The sequence below is a fragment of the Pleurodeles waltl genome, chromosome 7 (genome assembly GCF_031143425.1).
Source record: "Pleurodeles waltl isolate 20211129_DDA chromosome 7, aPleWal1.hap1.20221129, whole genome shotgun sequence".
Lineage (NCBI taxonomy): Eukaryota > Metazoa > Chordata > Amphibia > Caudata > Salamandridae > Pleurodeles > Pleurodeles waltl.
Window position 1 is genome coordinate 302,033,940 of NC_090446.1, and position 18,723 is coordinate 302,052,662.

Consider the following 18,723-nt stretch of genomic DNA (forward strand, 5'->3'; position numbering starts at 1 on the left):
TTAGCTCATGCCAGACGACAGAATGTCTCCCTTATTCTCATCGTCCCGTTTTGGCAATCCTAAGTATGGTTCCCTACCCTATTAGAACTCTCAGTGGACTTTCCCTTGTTAATTCCGCCCTTCCCAGACTTATTGTTGGACCCTTTTCAGTGTCCCCATCCCCTCATTGTAGACAATATCCTCACTCTGTCCTCCTGGAAGATCTCAGGAATCCCCAATATTCCCCTGTCATTTCGTCAGAAGCTTCCCAATACATCTCAAATTCCTGGGCCCCTGGTACCAAGAAAGCCTACAAAGCAGCCTGGTCTTTATGGGACGACTGGTGTTTGGGAAGGCAGGTTGATCCCTTTTCAGCAGATGTAATTTTTGTAGTTAATTTCTTAGCCGCAGAAGCCATTAAAGGTAAGGCTTTCCGTACTATCAACCTTTATAGGTCGGCTATTTCTTCTAATCATATCCAGGTCAATGGGAAACCCATAGGCGAACATCCGCTGGTATGCAGATTATTAAAGGGAGTAAAATTTTCCAAACCTCCTCTACCAAAATATAATCAATTATGGGATGTTAACGTTGTTTTAAAGTTTTTTATTTCATTGCAGGACAACCCGTTGTTATCTCTAAAAATGTTATCTGCTAAGTTAACAATGTTATTATGTCTAGTTTCTATCAAACGTTTATCAGATGTAAAGGCACTAGACGTCTCCAACCGTCAGTTTACCCCTTCGGGGGTATTATTTTCAGTTGTTCGACGTACCAAAACCAATTTATCGTCAGTTTTTTATCCTTATTTCCCGCAGCAACCAAAATTATGTGTGGGCCAATGTCTTAAAGTTTATGAACGAAAGACTGCAGATTTGAGACCATCCTCCTCCCAAATTCTTATTTCATTTAGGAAACCTTACCATCCGGTTTCGTCTGCCACCTTAACTCGTTGGGTGAAATGGATTATGTCCTTAGCTGGTATCGATATTTCCAGATTTGGAGCTCATTCTGCCAGAGGGGCAATGGCCTCCAAGGCTTTCTGGGCGGGCTCCCGTTTAGAGGATATTCTAAAATCTGCAGACTGGTCGAATGACCATACCTTTAGAGTCTTTTATTGCAAACCTGTTGATAATGTTTCACTGAATGTAATTAATATGCTTTAAACTCGCATAATAGGAGCCTCCGGTCTTGTCATAAAATTTAGATTTTCCTAGTTCATGACGGAAAGTCTTAATTTTATTAAAGACACGGAGGCCAGTATTATCCCACCACTGGTAATAAACGCTGTTTTTTCTCCCTCCCTTTCTTCCAGCGCCAGTTTCAGCCAATCAATCAGCGTCCTAGTAGGATTTCCTCACATCATGGGAACCCTTCGTTCATTGCAAGTTCAGGATCGTTTCCTCCTGATTTGATGGAATACTCCTTCATTTGTAGAATTTTGGACTTTTCTTCTGATGTGTTTGCTTTCCTAATGGCGTTGTTAATTCTTTGTTCTCTGTTCCCACTTTTATTCAGCAATTGACTTTATTTGCAAGAAAAGAGGGCTGCTTGCAGTCAAGTGACGTCACAATAGCATGGGGGGAACTGCTATTGGTTAACATGTTCTGTACTACGTTTTTAATCCCATTGGCTGTCTGTGTTAGCCACATGGGATTTGTAGTTTTTTTCTTGACTGCTATTTCATTAAAAGCAAGAAGAGAAACGCATAATACTCGCCTCCGTGTCTTTAATAAAATTAAGACTTTCCGTCATGAACTAGGAAAATCTACATTTCAGATAACTAAACTTAAACCTTTCACAGTGAAAGGGGACAAAGACCCAAGAGGGATGGGCATCAGAAGGACTAAGTTGCTTGATACTGGATTTCCATCCCTGAAATCGGTCAAGCCTTCAACTGTTGTTCAGAAAAGATTTAGAAAATGACATTGAAAATTCTAATGGTGGCATCAGAATCAAAGGTAGGTATGGCTTGAGAGGACAAAACAAAAGCTGTTCATCACTATAAATGTTGTTTCCACTTTTGACCTCTCCTAATATGGCATGTGGAAATAGATTTAAGAACCAGATCAACCAATCCAGGCTCCAAGTGCTAAACATCTGCATCTGGGAGCTACAACTCAGGATCTGCACAGTAATGTGTTAAGGACTGCCGAGTCATACCCACATCCATCTAATAAGAATATCATCCTCTATGCCTAAGAACAATCCAACATTCAAACTTGCAACAGAGAGCCATTTTGAATATGACGTAAGAGTCAATTTGTATTGGTCCTCAAAACAGCTCTTTTATGTCCAAAGAAATGTATTAAACACTTGACTTTGTAAACAGTTTGTGGAGTGTCTCGGCTTATTCTACCAGTCACATGAGTGATGGCTTACGATGTTATGGAAAGCTAGAGTAGGTCATCAGAAAACTGCTTTCATTAAAAGAAGGAAGATTAATCCTGAGATTGGCTGGGCAAGACATTTACTACAGAAGCATCCCCCAAGTATACAAATTCTCTCCCTTCCTGCTTCAAAGAGCGATCCTATTGTTGCTTGGGCAAGGCAGATTGAAAGCATCAAAATGTTGCACCTGCCCTCTATTTGAAATTAGGAGTGTGTTCTGCCACCATTTTTGGAAGACCGGCAAAACCTGAATAGCCTTTGCTATACCAACATGCTCAAAAGAAATTAATTGAATTTTGTTTTGCTATTGCCTAGATATTTGGTACTATTGTGAATGAGAACGTCAGTCAGTTCAAGATTGGCATCAACAAGGCTTAAGTACATGTGACTCATCTTCACTCGTCCTTCATGATCTTATAAAGCTGCTGATCGTTCCGGGAATTCAGAAGATTTAAACAATTAAATTCCAAAACAAGATGATGGTTCTTAGTTATGACACAAAGCCCTTGTCTGCCAAAGTGCAGAGGAAGAGGAATTCTGTGGGTTCTTGATCGACAGCACTGCAAGCTGTACTCCGTGACCATGCCTCTCTTGCAATAGGAGGGTAACTTGCGTCTACTACTCAACCAGTGCAGTGCCAACATTATGTGAGGTCTGTGAGATGTGGAGAACTTGAATGCAATATTTTCTTCAACGTTCTCACAACCCTGAGCTTTACTTCCCCAAATGGAAGATTATTAAACACTTCTGACTGAAATATGACAGTTCCTGTGGCTGGACGCCATGAAACCCTTTACCAGAGGACTCCAAAGTTCATTGCTTCTTCACTATTTCTGGTCGACATCAAATCACCCAGAATAACATACTAGATAGTGTACCGCAGATCTATTCAAAGTAGAAGGGCCTATACTATGCCTGAAATGTAAACAAATATGCAACTGTCTTCATGCGTATGGCCTGACAGACATCCTTCCTGATCACTCCAAGCTCTTCCTAATCACACCTAGGATTTTTTAGTCAAACCATGGCTTTCTTATTGAATAACAGTTTTCTCCTCTTCCAACCCTATCCGTTCTGATGCCCCTAAAGACCACAAACATGACCATATAAGCAAAGCAGTCCCTGTACTTCCATCTTTTCTCATTTTCTGAAGGCCTTCATCCTTGTTCATATGTCACCTACTCCTTCCAACGTCGCCTTTGATCAGCAATTTCTTTGGTGTGTTACCTCCTCAGTTTCTCCTGCAATCATCAAATTCCTCATTCTAATTATGGTCTAGTTTTGCTATCATGGCTTTCTCCATTTCTCTTCCAAGGTCTGGTGTGTTTTTTAAGCTGGACATCTTTATCTATGTACAGTTTGCTTGATACCTTTGACTCTGGGCATTCATTTGCAAGGGGCTTTATCAGTACTTAACTAGTAAAAGAAACATGGGCCTAAAGTGCTTTTCAGGAGCACACCATCAGTATTCCTAAATGCCCGCATTGCTGAATACCAACAAAAGATACTTTTTAATTCATGTCATGCCTCTTTCCACTGCCAGACACTTCCTTTGCCTTTATCTCACTATTTCAAATTATTTCCTGTTCCTGCTTTCTTTCCATTTCACTTTTTAACTTATGTTTCTCTTTTTCTTGTTTTTTTCTCCATTTTCTGCCTTTCCCTCCATTGCTCTTGGTTTTAGTACAGTGATGAAAAGTAAATCCTGGTCCCCAAAGATGACTGCCAGTGCCAGTGCACACCACCTGCAGCCGCAGGCACAAATTAAGCACTGGAATTGACGTTGTGCTCAGGTCTTTCTTGGGCTTCCATATCCTACCAACTAAAAACATCTTCATGCATTGCATGTTGCCACAGTCTTCCTCATCCATCCCTTCATTGGTTCAGTCAACCTTGGCTTCTTTTCACACACTCATGTCACCATTCATCTAGCCAATAGTTCCTCGTGCATCCAAAACCCAAGCTATCCATCTACTGCTTTCCTCACCCTTTAATTGTGTTTTATACAGCAGTACCTTTCCATGAACAATCACTGCTCTCCTTGTATGTGTACAAATGTTGTCAGAGTTTAGAGACAATGAACTCACCTTTTCTCTGTGGGGTCACTCAGGAAGTGCTCCTGCTCTTCCAAGGAAAGATCTCGACTCTGCACCGGGTCTCTCTCTTGAAGTTGGAAGCTCATGGCCTTCCTAGAGATGGGAAGCTGGTCATAACTGAAACAAAGAACTCAAGCTAGTGCTTTGAGAAGGAAACACAAAGTAAATTCTTACTTCTTCTCCCCATAAGTGGTCGCGCTCTAGTGTGCAGGACATGCCATAATACTCCTATTACCCTTCACTCTTTGTGTTAGTTTGTTGTTATGAATACTATATTATCCTTATTGATATTGTTGGTTTATGTTTAGATAGGTGTGATGGGTGTGCCCGGGCATGACTCCCTTTCTCACTGTGCCATATGCCTCATGATGCACAGCACATCCGAAACTCATCTGGAGTTGCTTGTGTTTGCTTTTGAGGGGGCTGGACTGACTGGTAATTGAGGGTTCAAAGTTTATTTTGGAGCAGGAGCAAGTCTAATGTGTATGTGTCAGGTCTCCATTATGAGTGACATAGTCAGCAAGGAAATGATGGGCTTGAATACAGCTCCAAAAAGCTGCCAGTGGCTAAGACTTTTTTCAAGCTCTCTTCCTGTTATGTTTTGTATTTTTCCCATTGCAATGCCCTAAGAGTAACAGGTATGTGTACACATGAATGCTTTGCCACAGGAATCAAGCCACAGCCTATTGCAGAAGTTAAAATGAGCAGGATTATTTTAAGTCTTTTGACCAAGACAAAATTGTTGCATGTGATTTTAGGGTTGTCTCAGCCTCAGAAGAAGACTTATTTTTAAGTCTCAGAGTATGTAGTTTTCACCCAGGTGCAGCCACAGTACCCATGAGTAGACAAAAGTAATTTTAAGCAGCTTCCTGACAACTACTGAGGATACCCCAACGATAATCCTAAAGTATAGAGGTGATCCAGATCTGTCCTCCAAGTCCCATCGATGCCTGGATGGAGAAAAGCAACATAGCTCAGAGTGGTACTGCCAGGCAGCCGAGGTGCACATTTTCTACTAAGTAACCCAGTGGCCAAGGAGGAGCTATGCTTCCTGGGCAGCATCGTTACAAATTTCAACACTTGTCTCCGGACCAGGGCCAGGCTATGGTGAGACATAACAAGCAAAATCATTGCCATTTCAGGTAGTGAGGATGATGACATCAAAAAGCAGATAAGCAACCAAACACTGAGGGCCTCTGCAAGCTAATATGCGGTGTGGGGGAAACCAAGGACAAGACTGAGGAAAACCCACCAACCCCCAATACTTTTATTGTGCCAGTGGGTTTAAGAAAAGAATCTCCATAAAAAGGGATATGTAGAGTCCCAAAATAACTTCCAAATTCAAAACATAATCCATGTATTAATTCACCACTACAAATGTAGTATTGACTAACATATTCATGTATTTTCTATCAATGTCATGATATTAAACATGTTAATACATAGTTCTGAAACTGATTTCCTGCCACCCTTCCCACTTTACCCCACTAAATCTCACTTCACAGACATTCACATACATGTTCCCATCTCACTGATATCCCCTATTTAAAATGACACTCAGCATTCAAAGGGACTAGATTAATGTATGCAACACCGTCTATATATTCTACCAAATAATAATACTAGGATATATTTCTAAACACTTAACTCTTGCTGGATAAGATGTAACACACAAAAATCCAAAACAGAGCCTAATGATTACATAACGTTTTTCTAATTTGCTGTAGCTTTCAAAACAGATGTTGGTACCAATAAACAAGTCCTAGATGTCAGTAAGAGTACCTTTAAGTATATATCCAATATTTTTAAATACCACGTCTTTAGATATGAATAAAATATCAAGAATCTTCAGATGCTGATGCATGTTTTGGTGAACCAAGGCCAGCAGGCCATATTCCTTCCTCAGGGCATCCAATATGTTATACCCATGGTTAAAAACTTGGGAAACAAGTAGATTGGGTACAAACCAAACGTTTGGAGATATACTCGTTCAAATGTACAGCACAGGCGATCACAATGAATGTTCCATTAAACATTAGATCCCTAAACCTTGAAGTGAGGTTAGTGATGGAGAATAGCACATCTGATGAATATCCAAAAGAATTCCTGTATTTTTTATAGGTGGACCCTATCTCTAGTAATACATGGAGTATGCAAGCCAAGACTCTGAAATCCAAAACGTTGCGTTCATGGTTATGCATCTAAAACTCTCTCAGGTCGAAACGCAACTTGGCAACAGGGAACCGATTTCAAAATTATGTATCAAATATATTTTTATATCATTAGATTTAGAGAAAGTATGGGAATATGTTTATAGGAAAGTCAATATTCAATTTATAATGGTGAATTAATAAATTCATTATGTTTGGAATTTGGAGCATTCCTTTTGGGATCCTCATATCCCTTGTTGTATTTTTTATTTAAACTAGTATAATAAAAGTATAGGGGTTTGCAGGTTTTCCTCAGTTTTGAACATACCGTAGGGATGCGATGCTGCTTCCAACAATAGAATGAGAGCCTGACCAAAGCTGGTGATTTCCCATCACAGCAGAACCACAGTCCTTTTGTACAGAAGGTTGTCCTGTTTGGCTAGTGTAATCCAAATTATTGTGGATGCCCTTTGGTTAAACCTAAGCTGGGGCCAGTATTTTCAGGTTGATATTCCATGTTTACTGCAACACCAGAAGAGCATTATCAAAGGTTATCCCAAGTGTTGGGGTGTTAATGGAGACGCGTATAACAGTTAAAAAGAAAAAGTGTAAATTTATGACTGACATGGTCAATTACTTGGTACACACTATTACACCTGATATTAAGGACCCTAAAGAAGATTTTAATGGGCATATTTAAGAGCCCCTAGCCCCACTGGAGCGTTACTTTTCATGATGCTCCGGTGGCTCAATGCCCTGCGCTGTATTTACAAGGTAGCGTTAAGCCACTTTTTCTGGCTTAACGCCACCTTGTAAATATGGCCCCTTCATATGCAGCCCTTTGCGTGAAAGGAGCGTGGAATGGGTGTTTCTGTGGGCGTGCCACAGCAACACCCATTGCATTTTGATGCTGCCTCAGATTTACGAGTTTTTGTAAACCTGAGGCAGCGCCAAAGTCTAACACTACCCCAGGGTTGCGTTAGCAAGGTGCAATAAGGGGAAATACTTTTTATTCCTCCTCGTTTTTTGCTTTTTCTATGTGTGCTGCATTCTGCAGCAAGCATAAAAAGAGCAAAATGCCAGAAATTATTGTTTATGTGTGGGAAGGTGTCCTGTCCCGCACATAAAAATCATTTCAAAGTGATGCTTTCCACTTATGTGTGTGCTGCACTCTGCAGCACACACAGAAGTGCCAAATCGCCATTAGTGATTGTTTATGTGCAGGGACACCCTTTCCTCACATAAACAATCAAACCCTTCAACATAGACATCCTTGCACAATGGTGCAAGGATGCCTGCATTGGCACTGGGCAGCTCAATTTAGCCCGGAGCAGGGGGGAAACGTAGAGGTGCGCCGAATTCTAGTAAATACGGTGCATCCCTGCATTTCTAAAGTGACACAGCGCAGAACTGCCAATTTTGTCACAGCACTGCGCTGCGCCACTTTTTAGTAAATCTGGTCCTAAGACTGTAGTTCTACCTTAAAATAAGGACGCATTGAGATATTTTCTAGAGCCTCAGTGAGATTTGCATGCAGATATGCAGCTGTTGTTAAACCTTTTGTAGCCATAGTGAAAGAAAAAGTTTGTTGAGAGGCGACCAGGAAGGAGGAGGCTTTTAGTATTGTGAAGAGCATGGTTTTCAACGTAGCTGAATTAACGCCATTTAAGAGCTGAGCAAAATGTACTGGAACTGTTGACACTAGTGCAGCCAGTGGTGGGGCTGCGTTATGCAACAGTTAATAGTACAGGACACACTCTAACTTTTATAGCGTGTGCGAAGAGTGGTTCAGAGGATCTGCTGCACCCTTGCGCGTTAAGGATTAGTTTGCGGGTGGGCTGTGGAGAAGTTAAAAATATGGCTATAAGGCTCATGTTTTGATCTTTTTACTTATCATAAACCATTAGTGTACATGATGCTTATTTATGGTATTGATAAGGCAGTAACCAAACTGGAATGACTGATCTCACATCTGCAGGAGTTCAAATGTAATATATGTCTCTGGGGGAAGAGTGTGCAGGCGGATTGCCTTTCTAAGTTGGCTGGTGAGAAGACTGTGGAGAGTGAGGATGGTGAATCTGAACAAGAATGTGCTGTGGCAGCTGTAGATGCTGTGTAGGAACGATGACTTGTTGGACGCCTGTCAGAGTCACCCAGTTTTTTGTGAAGTAAAAAAATACACTGTTAATTGATGACCTTCAGGCAGAAATTGATGTAAGAAGTTATGGTGATTTGCCCAGATTGCTTTTGAACTTTCCATTGAAGTTGCTATGGTATCATGGCCGGGGTTACATATACCACGAGAGGTGCTGAGGTTCAATTGATTTACATTGCAATAATAAGGACACTCTGGTGCCTCAGCTACACAACAGTTAGTGTATATGTGCTACTGGGGACGTCCCTGGACGCGAAAGAGTAAAGACTTAATAGCACGTCCCGAATGCTTGCCTGAAGGAAGCCGTGGAAAAATAAAGAGAAGCCACTGCATCCAGTTCCTTTGCCAGACGTGCCTCAGGAGAAAGTGATCTTAGATGTTTTTCTCACTCTACTGCCAGTCCATACGATACGTATTCATAGTCATAAAATGTTACTAAGTGTATTTATCATTCTTTTTTGGTATCAGCTCCCACTGACATGGTGTTAAAAAAAAATCACTGTTTTTTAATCAGTTTAAAAAGGTGCATCGAAGTTCCTAGGAAATTTTGTGATTTTGTAATCTACCAAAGTTTAAAAAAATACCAAGACGAAATACGAAAGGTTCTATCCATTATCTAGGCACGACCGGCCTATATGACAGTCTGGCAGTGCCCGCAGGGCTGGGTGTTGACAGTTCAGTGTATGTGTCAGCTTTTTAGAAGTTTGTGGACCTGTTTTATGGCCTGGTGGGCCAGGTTTGACTGTTGATTTCCTGGATATTACCACAAGCATTGCTTGCAGCACAGACAAAAGCCTGCAGTCTCCATATCTTTTAAAACACCTATACAGCTTGTCTTTACAAGTTCAAAACTTGGCCTGATTTACAAATTGGGGAACTCCTTTTAGCTATTCAATTTGCTAAAGAGGGGCTATTTTATTTTGGTACCCCAACCTAATTTTGTCCCAGTCCGACTCAATACATTATCTATAGTTTTTCACTTTGTTTTGTTTATGAAGGAACAACTATATGTTGTATATATATTGCATATTTTAGATTTCTTTAATGCTTAGATATTGTCCTCTGTCTTGTTTAGAGTATTTATATTTCTCGAGGTGCACTTCTGGTGCATGTGATAGGTTGAAGCGTGTGCAATCTGAACTACACTGTCAGTAGGTTTACTGGCTTAGTTGGCATCACGTGCCTTCATGAGCTCCATAATTGTTCGTCTGGGCTCTGCGTTTTCTTTCAACACTCCCATGTTATGACAATGGACCAAAACATTGATCTGTAGGAGATGCTGTTATCGCAGTAACAGGAGGTGTAAATAACGTGTCAGCCCATCACAGTATCAACAGGTAGCCAGTGTGTTTTGTAAAGGGAGATCAAACCACACACAGGTTTTGATGAGGCATCTTTGAAATATCCCAAAAGCGGAGGTGTAACTGACCAATTGCCCGCACTGAGTGTGGCCATCTGTTATCTACTCAAAGAGTTTAGAGCCAATAAGGGATAGCAGAATTGGTGCGACCTTCTTTGAGAAGGAATCTTTGACAATCTATGACCAGGATACCAGAAGCTCTCATTGACCTTCTCAGTTTTGGATTGCAGCCTCATTGAGTCAGGCAAAAGGTGCAGCCAACCCTGGCCAGCAGCAGTTTATGTAACTCCACCGAACTACGCTCTACACAACTCTGTTTTTCGACAATCACATTAATGCTGCCTTTAACACTGCCGTGGGAACCTACCTGTCTGAATGTGACCACCATGCCATATCCAAAGGACTGGCCCTTTCAGCCAAAGGGACAATTCGAAGATCTGATGGCAGTGTATCTGTTCCCAGGAAAACTAAAAGAAATCTCCCAGTAACCGGGCATTCCCGGTGCGCACTATTTACAAGATAGATAATACCAATGTGAACTCTGAAATGGCTGCAAAGCAACATGTTTTAGCGCTAAACAAATCCCCCTAAATAAATGAACTAATACTGAGACTCCTCGCAGCTCAGTGATGTTACCTGTGGAATTCTCCCTGCAAAATGAACTATGCGCGATGTATCTGGTTTGTAAACTTTTCTGCTATTTCATTTTATGCTTACCTAACTATAATACAAGTGCAGAGGGATAAACCGACCAGTAAACTCACCAAGAAAGGGGCTTAGGTGACTCTATGGATAAAAGCCTGCAGGGACTGGAGATTTAGAACTCCATAACAGAATGTGAGCACTGCGACTCCATTTTCACCAACACCAATCCATTGACAAAATCAACACAGGGACAAAACTGTTCTGTTGTATTAGCAAAACTAAATAAAAATATTGCTGTGCTTGACACCTGCTATGCTGCTCCTTCCCCATCCCCCAGTTAACCAGCCACATAAATAATGGGGTATGCTCTGAGTTTAGAAACTGGCCCCGGAACATTTTCCCCCCTGGGATGCTGGTGGTATCCTAGGCTGGCATACGTCGGACTATTGTATACAGAAATATCATTTAACAAAAATATAGTGTCCTAACTATTTCTCTAAAAAAATCACTCCACTGTGTGTAGATATTCTAGTGTTAACTCCAATGGACCAATTTATTTGTAGACAATATTGAGGACACAATATCAAATCTGCCAACTCACACTGTGCCACCGTGTGTCACACAGTATTGGTTCTCTTCACATAGATATGAGGTGAAGACCTGAAATCACACAGTAAGCACCAAGTTAGCTGGAAACCACTACTCAGAGTCAGTGTTTTGCCTGTTTGTGGAGGCTCTGCACTATCACAATCCCTAACGGATTTTGCAACCTTCACAGGATACATATAGAGGCAGCCTCAAAATTATTATTTTGTTTACCAAGTTACAAGTGGCCACCCCCTCTCAAGGCCCTACCCCCTCCTATGTCCCTAAAGGGCATGTCAAAGCTGTAACTTCCTGAAAGCCCCTCCTGCTTTTCCCGACCGGACCGCTCCGGGCCCAGCATTCTCTCTCACACAGAGAAAAATGCTTCCAAGTTGGAGAGCTACAATATTCATGTGAGACAATTTTCTGACAATGATATTCTGATATTGCACCTCCACACACACAAATAAACCAGGTTCAGATGGGAGACGCCTGATTCTTGAAGGCAAAAATGGCTTTATTTTGTCTTTCTCCCACCTCAAATTGCCTCTCCTTCAATAGAAGTCAATGGGGGAAATACATTCTCCCAAATATTTTTTAGAAATCTCCCTCTTTCCAGTTTTAAAATGCTTGTACATATGCACTTCTTGGTCAGCCCATGCCTTGTTGTGAACTATGGCCTTTACAGAGCAGAAGGTGTAGAGTATTGCACTTATTGTGCACAAACACAACCAAGTGCCTTTGTCACCAAAGAAACTCAAAGATTGACCAATAGTCTTCTACAGCTATTAAACAGCAATCCACATGTCTTGCCACTGACTCCTTAACAGCATTTACCAAACTTTCTAAAGCACTTGGCCTGTCCTGACGATTACTCAAGAGGCCACTGCAACCCTGACACTTCTCAGTGATAGAACACTGTAAGATAATGTTTTCAGAACCACCTTTCATAACCATCTCAAAGGCAACCAGTGCACCAGGTGCCTAAAATTGTCTTAACGTTCTTTACTACACTAAGGCTACATTGAGGAAGCCATTGGATCTTATTTGCATTTTGAGTTCTAACTAAAATATTAAGAAAAGCCTTCCCCAACCAGTGAAAAAAACAAAAAACTATTTGTTTCCGTATGCAATCAATTTCGGAGATAAGTAATTAAGTAAGTGATGATTCTTTGTACTTTAAGAAGTAGAATAGTCACTAATGCATTACAATAAAAGCACTCCATAACAGGCGGAATGTTACACAAAACATTTCCTAGCATAAGTTGAAAAGAAACACTCCTCAGGGAGGAACCAAAGCATGTGTTCCATATTTTAAAGAATAGAGAACAATAGGTTTCAGGCAGGTACACTATCAAGCCATCTCTAAAAATGAGCGCAATTCTGGTTACCAGGGATTCATTAATCCTATTCACCCTGCAAGGAATGATACGTCTCATCAGTGACGTAACGAAAAAGGATGGCCCCTCCTGCACAATGTAATGAGGGGCCCTGGGCCTACCATGTCTCCTCTGGAGGGTTGCTGGTCCCCCCATTCGCTGTATGGCCTCCGCTTATCATCCTTCCAGCGTGCACAAACACGTTCCCGTGTCGATTGTCTCATTACAAGACGTGCAAATAGGCGTCTTTCTCGTGCTCAGCACGCGGGGTGATTTGGCCTGTCAGCTGAGAGCTGCTCATAGCAGCCCGCTGAGTAGTTGACAGCCTTATCAGTGTAAAGCCGAACAACAGGCAGTAAGCTTTTCTTATTACAGCAATCCATTTCACACCCAGCGGGGTTAGACAAGGATATATGTAATCCGATACTAAGCGTATTCCATTTTGTATTGTTGTGCATTTTAGTGTGCAATTTTTTAAAACTTTTATACCGTCATTTCTATTGAGTACTTGTTTATATATTTTGAAATATCATAAAAGTGTTGCCTCTTTTAAAAACAGTACGCCACCTAACCAGAAGATCTGATTGCTCGCCCACCTCTATCTGGAGAGTGAAGGAGGCTTGGCAGGACAGCTTTCTGCTTCCTATCACAGAGTGAGTACCCAAGGTCCTGGATGGTGGAGAACATTAGCACTCTCACCGTGGATAGTGCCTGATCGGGGTCGGACTGGCCTATAGGCAATATTGCAAAGTCTCAAGCGTTGGTCTGACTCCTTATTTTATGCCTGTTTGTGTACACTGGGTTTGGTCTTCCTGTCTGGAAGAGGTAAAACCTCTTTCATTGGCCAGCTCTTTGTGTTCCTGCCTGAGAGCCATTCACAAGTCCCTGCAGAAAAGTGGATGGTTGTCATCTGACCAGCAACTGTAAATGATCACTGGAAAACTTTTCTAAAGTTGCCATTCACTTAAAAGTTACATTAAATTCTACTTGGGCATTAAGTCAGGTTTAATGTAACGGTTCTTGGGGTACCTTGAAATACCAACTTTAGTAGTCCCATTAAGAAGTTATAACAGCTGAGTTGTCATCATATTACTTTGCCTTTCTACAGCAAAAACAACAATGTGGGGTTTTTACTGTTAGGACATATAACACGCATTGACAAAGCCAATAGGTCTCGGTGTGGAGTGTTCTAGAGTGGAGTGGCATAGAGTGGTGTAGAGTATTCTATAGTGGACGGGTAGAGTGGAAGAGAGTAAAGTGTTTTTGAATGGAGGGGTATAGAGTGGCGTAGAGTGTGATGGAGTGGAGTATCGTAGAGTGTAACAGAGTGGAGAGGGATAGAGTGGAGTGGAATAGAGTTGACTGTCATAGAGTGTTGTAGAGTGGTGTATCATAGAGTGGAATGTCATAGAGTGGTGTGACATAGAGTGGAGTAAAGTATCGTAGACTAGAGTAAAGTCTCAGAGTGGAGTAGAGTGACGTAGAGTGAAGTAGAGTGGAATGACATATTGTGGCATAGAGTGGCATGGAGTGGAGTAAACTGTCATGCAGTGACATGGAGTGTCATAGAGTAGTGCAGAATGGAGTACATTAGGGTGGCACTGAGTGTCGTAGAGGGTCATAGAGTGGTGTTCAGTAAAGGGTCATAGAATGGATTGCCACAGATTGGAGTGTCATAGAGTAGTGCAGAATGGAGTACAGTAGAGTGGCATTGAGTGTCGTAGAGTGGTGTAGAGTAAAGGGTCATATACTGGAGGGACAAAGAGTGGAGGGGCATAGAGTAGAGTTGAGTAAAGTGTTGAAGAGTAGATGGGTATGGAGTTGAGGGGAGTAGAGTGGAGGGGGGTAAAGGGGAAATTACTTAAAAGTTACATTAAATTCGACTTTGACATTAAATTGGGATTGATGTAATGATTGTTTTGATACCTTGAAGTGACAATTTTAGTAGCCCCATTAAGACGTCAGCACAGCTGAGATGTCAGTGTGTAACCTTGTAGTCACCTATGGGGCTACTAGCCTTTCTACGGAAAAAACAACAATTTGGAGTTTTTACTGTTAGTACATATAAACATTATGTCATACTTTTTAATATACAGCACCGTACCTTAGGGCTCGATAGCCAGGCATTAGAGGTGAAATATAATTTAAAAAGGAAGGTGTGGACTTTGTCATTAGTATAAATGGCGAAGTTTATTTAGCAGTTTGAAAACTGCTCTGCCTGCCAGCAGTGGCAGGCTGTGAGTCTTGCTTTGTTTTGTCATACATGGTGGCACATCAAGTGTTGCAGTCCATGAGGGACACTTTAAATGACAGGCACTGGGATTCTTTGTTACCTTATACTAAGGACTTATAAATAAGTTTACTTATGCCAATTGTGGGATAGACAATCAGACATACACTTTTCAAGGGTCAGCATCAGGCCAAAACTTTGGGGGTGATGATGCAAAAATAGGTATTTCCTTACAAGTGCTGAACGCTAAAAGGGAATTTTACTAACTTGCTTGCAGAATTCACATCAAACATTACATATACCTCAAGCATCCTTCTTGCTCTGTGACATGAAAAAATCATTAACTCCCCACTGCCTGGGTAAACTGCTTAATAGCGGACGAGCAGAGAATTGTATATGTATGAGCGATGCTATTTCCAAACCCTTCCAAACCCAAAATGAACTGGCCCTTTCCTGGATGTTCTTCCTGACTTTCAGCAAGTCCAAGTGTGAGCAGGGAAGAGGGTGTCTTTACCAGGTAAAATTATGCACCTAGTAAACTTGTAATAGTGCGTCCTAGTGTCAGTGGTTATACTACTCTGCACGACTTGTAGTCAGCTCCTGGGAGTATACAAATATCTCTGGAAACTTCATCCTGCACTACGGAGATGCAGGATGAAGTTTCCAGCATTTGCTGAATTGTGGTTTGGCCTCATTCCAGACTGGGATTTGCTAACCAGTTGCTCTCCAGCTACCTGTTGGTAGCTCTCCTGTGTGCTGCCTTTGAACTAAATTACAAGATTTTGTTTGGTTGAGTTAATATATGTATTAATGTATGCATACCAAAATTAGAAAGTATATACTTGAGACAAAATTTGCATGTGTTCAGGAACTATAAGCTGATGTTTGGAGAAAAATAGTTACATTTCCAATATATATTAAAAGCTGATATTTGAGTGCTAAAAGGCAACTTATTGCTAATATTATTGAGTTGCATTAGGAGAATAGCAGCTGTGGCTATTATTCACTACCCACGTAGAGGCACTTGGTTTTTGCAAAGCATTTTTTACATTATTGCTGGCAACCTTGTCTGATGCACTGAGGTGATCACTGTTTGTAATCTTGCATATGGGGGCCACTAATAGTCTTGTCTGATGTGGTTACTGTCAGATGTCTAACAATGTTAGTAGCTCTGGAGGATTTTCATTGAACATAAGTAGCTCTTATTACAGAAAGGGTTAGAGACTGCTGCTCCAGGCAATGCTGTTCTCCACATAAATTGCACATAAATTGCTGCACATAAATTGTTCTTCCTGCCCCATGAGAGGTCCTTGCAAATTTAGTCTTCAGAAGAAAATAAAGCAGAGAAGCAGCCAAGCCTGAGAATTGGGCCTTTGTTGAGCCCCTGTATCTTAGGGGGTGAGACACCTGTGAGAAGGAGTGTTTGAAACCAGGGTCTACAAAAGGAACCTGGTAAAAGCACACACACTGAATGTAACCTGCAAAATCAAAGAGGCAGCTGACCCCCAGAGGCCTCGACACTCAAATCTTCAAAGATCTCACCACAAAGTGAACTCAATTGCTTCCTTTCAACCGTTCTTGTAGCTTTGGAGCTGGTACAGTTGGTCATTATTTTCTTTTCTATTTGGAAGAAACAGTGGCGTGTTGGTAACAGTTCTTCAGTCACAACTTAGTGGGGGTTTACCAACCACCTTGCAGACTCCTCAAACACACTCAAGGGAGATTGGCACTCCTGAATGCCTCTCACTCCTCACATAATCAGTAGGGATTGAGGTGATTAATAAAGTCATCTTAGAGGAAGAGACTCCTGAAACCATCATCTTAGTAATTATGTCTTCTTTTTTTCCCAGAGTCAGATTGCATTTGACGGAAGATGCCCACTATAGCGTTCTACTCACTGCAAAGCACTTCAATGCCTCGTCAGGGGTAGGAGGCACTGTATAAATACAATTTGGAATTACAATTACTAATCAAAGGCATGAATTATTCCCTTTGTAGAATAACAGTGTTGTCTAATTGGAGTTTTCCTCTTACAGCATTGGTTCTCCTAGAGTTTGCATTTAAAGTTGTGCCTTTTTTATGCATCAGATATTAGGAGCACACTTCCTTTTTCAACAGTACATGCCATCTTGTGCATTTTTATAGAGGTGGTGACTTTGTGCTTTCATTTTTGTTCATTTAATTAAAACTGTTCTTAAAGCAGCGCTTGCTACCTCAATTTTGCCGTTTCCTAGCGCGGTCAATAACCACTGTTGATAGTACTCAATTTGGTGGTGCTCAGGTTATTGACCTCAAATGCGGAAAAGCTGAGTGGGTGCTTCAGGCATGCAAACATGCAGCACACGAGTTATCAAAAAGATTAGCAGCAAACTATACATTCTCAACACTAAGACAGCAAAGCTGTGTCTCTGGTTAGGCAAATCTGTACACGCTTAGAGAGCAGAGCTATAGCTCAGTACATATCTTTTAAAGGCTCAGAGTGCAGATATATCCCTTAGGTTACAACGGCAATATAGCACAATACAAATCTCTTTTACCATAACATAACACATTCTCAGATCTCAGGCTTCTAGAAATAAGAAGGTAGACAAAATATTCTTATAAAGACGATATCATGCCTCCAGAGGAGACTGTAATCACCACTGTGGAGCAGTGCTTAGTTTGAAAAAAAAGTAAGTACCAAAGCCCTTCTCAGGAGGCCACTGCAGCCTGCACCACCTATTGCCCCTGCCGGCACTGCCAATAGCAGTTGCCGATTGAACTACTAACCATTTGTAAAGAAATGGCTCCCTGTTGCAGTTACCCCCCACTTTTTGCCTGATACTGATGCTGACTTGACTGAGAAGTGTGCTGGGACCCTGCTAACCAGGCCCCAGCACCAGTGTTCCTACACCATTGCACTCGAAATGTGACAATTCAGCCTATTCTAGGCCATCCAAAACTATAATAATGGTGTGAGTGGCAGGTAATGTTCTCTTCGTTAATGTGTATTGACTTGTTAAACCCTGTTGTTGTAATCATATCAAAATTAGACACAGAGTGCCACCATGTGGTGGACTGTCACTAGAGCCAGTGCTGACAATTAAGTGCCAGTGCTGAGCACCGGAAACCACTGGTTCAAATTGAGCCATGTTGCAGCAAGAAAGTATGATGTAAGTCACAAATATACCACAAAATCAAAAATCTGTGTTACCCAGTCAGTTACTTTGGAACTGTGATAAGGTTCCCCATACTATCAAAACTTCATTGTCCATAAATACAGAATAAACTCCTTCTTGCTGGAGGTTTAGAGCTTCTATTCCTGGGGCCTTTGTCATCAATACCCACCTTGAATTAAATCTGTCTGGGGAAGTGGTTGTAAGTGCAAAACTTGTTACACTAGTGTGGTCTTAGGCCCTTCATAAGGTGAGTGGAAGGGATGGAGGACACATTACTCCCCAGATCCTATGATTTTTGTCAGGGTCCAGGCTCGCGCTGCAATATTTAATTATACATTTTAAAACAAAACTACCCTATTTTTTACTGATGAGGCATCTAACACAGCTAATAACACTGATGGCACCAAATCACGGATCTGCAATACTTTCTCATTTCCAGTAGGACATAGTTTATAGACTTCAAAACGTGTCCTCATCCTGTGACAGACCCCACTTCAGTTTGTTGATCTAGGCCCCACAAAAAACATCTGACATGCTCCTGTGGTCTCAAAGCCAGAGGTGAAGAAGCAGCGTGGCTTTTGTAATCTAGCTCGAT

The 18,723-nt window shown here is 41.4% G+C and overlaps 1 protein-coding gene across 2 annotated transcripts in view; it reads right to left on the bottom strand.

Moving 5' to 3' along the window:
• The window catches only part of GHRH (growth hormone releasing hormone), a 128,824-nt gene that overhangs the window by 34,345 nt on the left and 75,756 nt on the right, over positions 1 to 18,723 (bottom strand). The window contains exons 1-2 of one of the 2 annotated variants that reach the window (XM_069201979.1): positions 12,863 to 12,994; positions 4,458 to 4,583 (exon numbers count right to left, since the gene is read on the bottom strand). In XM_069201979.1, the coding sequence (XP_069058080.1) occupies positions 4,458 to 4,583; positions 12,863 to 12,921 (185 nt within the window). In that variant the 5' untranslated portion in view covers positions 12,922 to 12,994. Of the gene's footprint in view, positions 1 to 4,457; positions 4,584 to 12,862; positions 12,995 to 18,723 lie in introns of those variants that run through there. The other variant, XM_069201978.1, reaches the window with a different exon arrangement.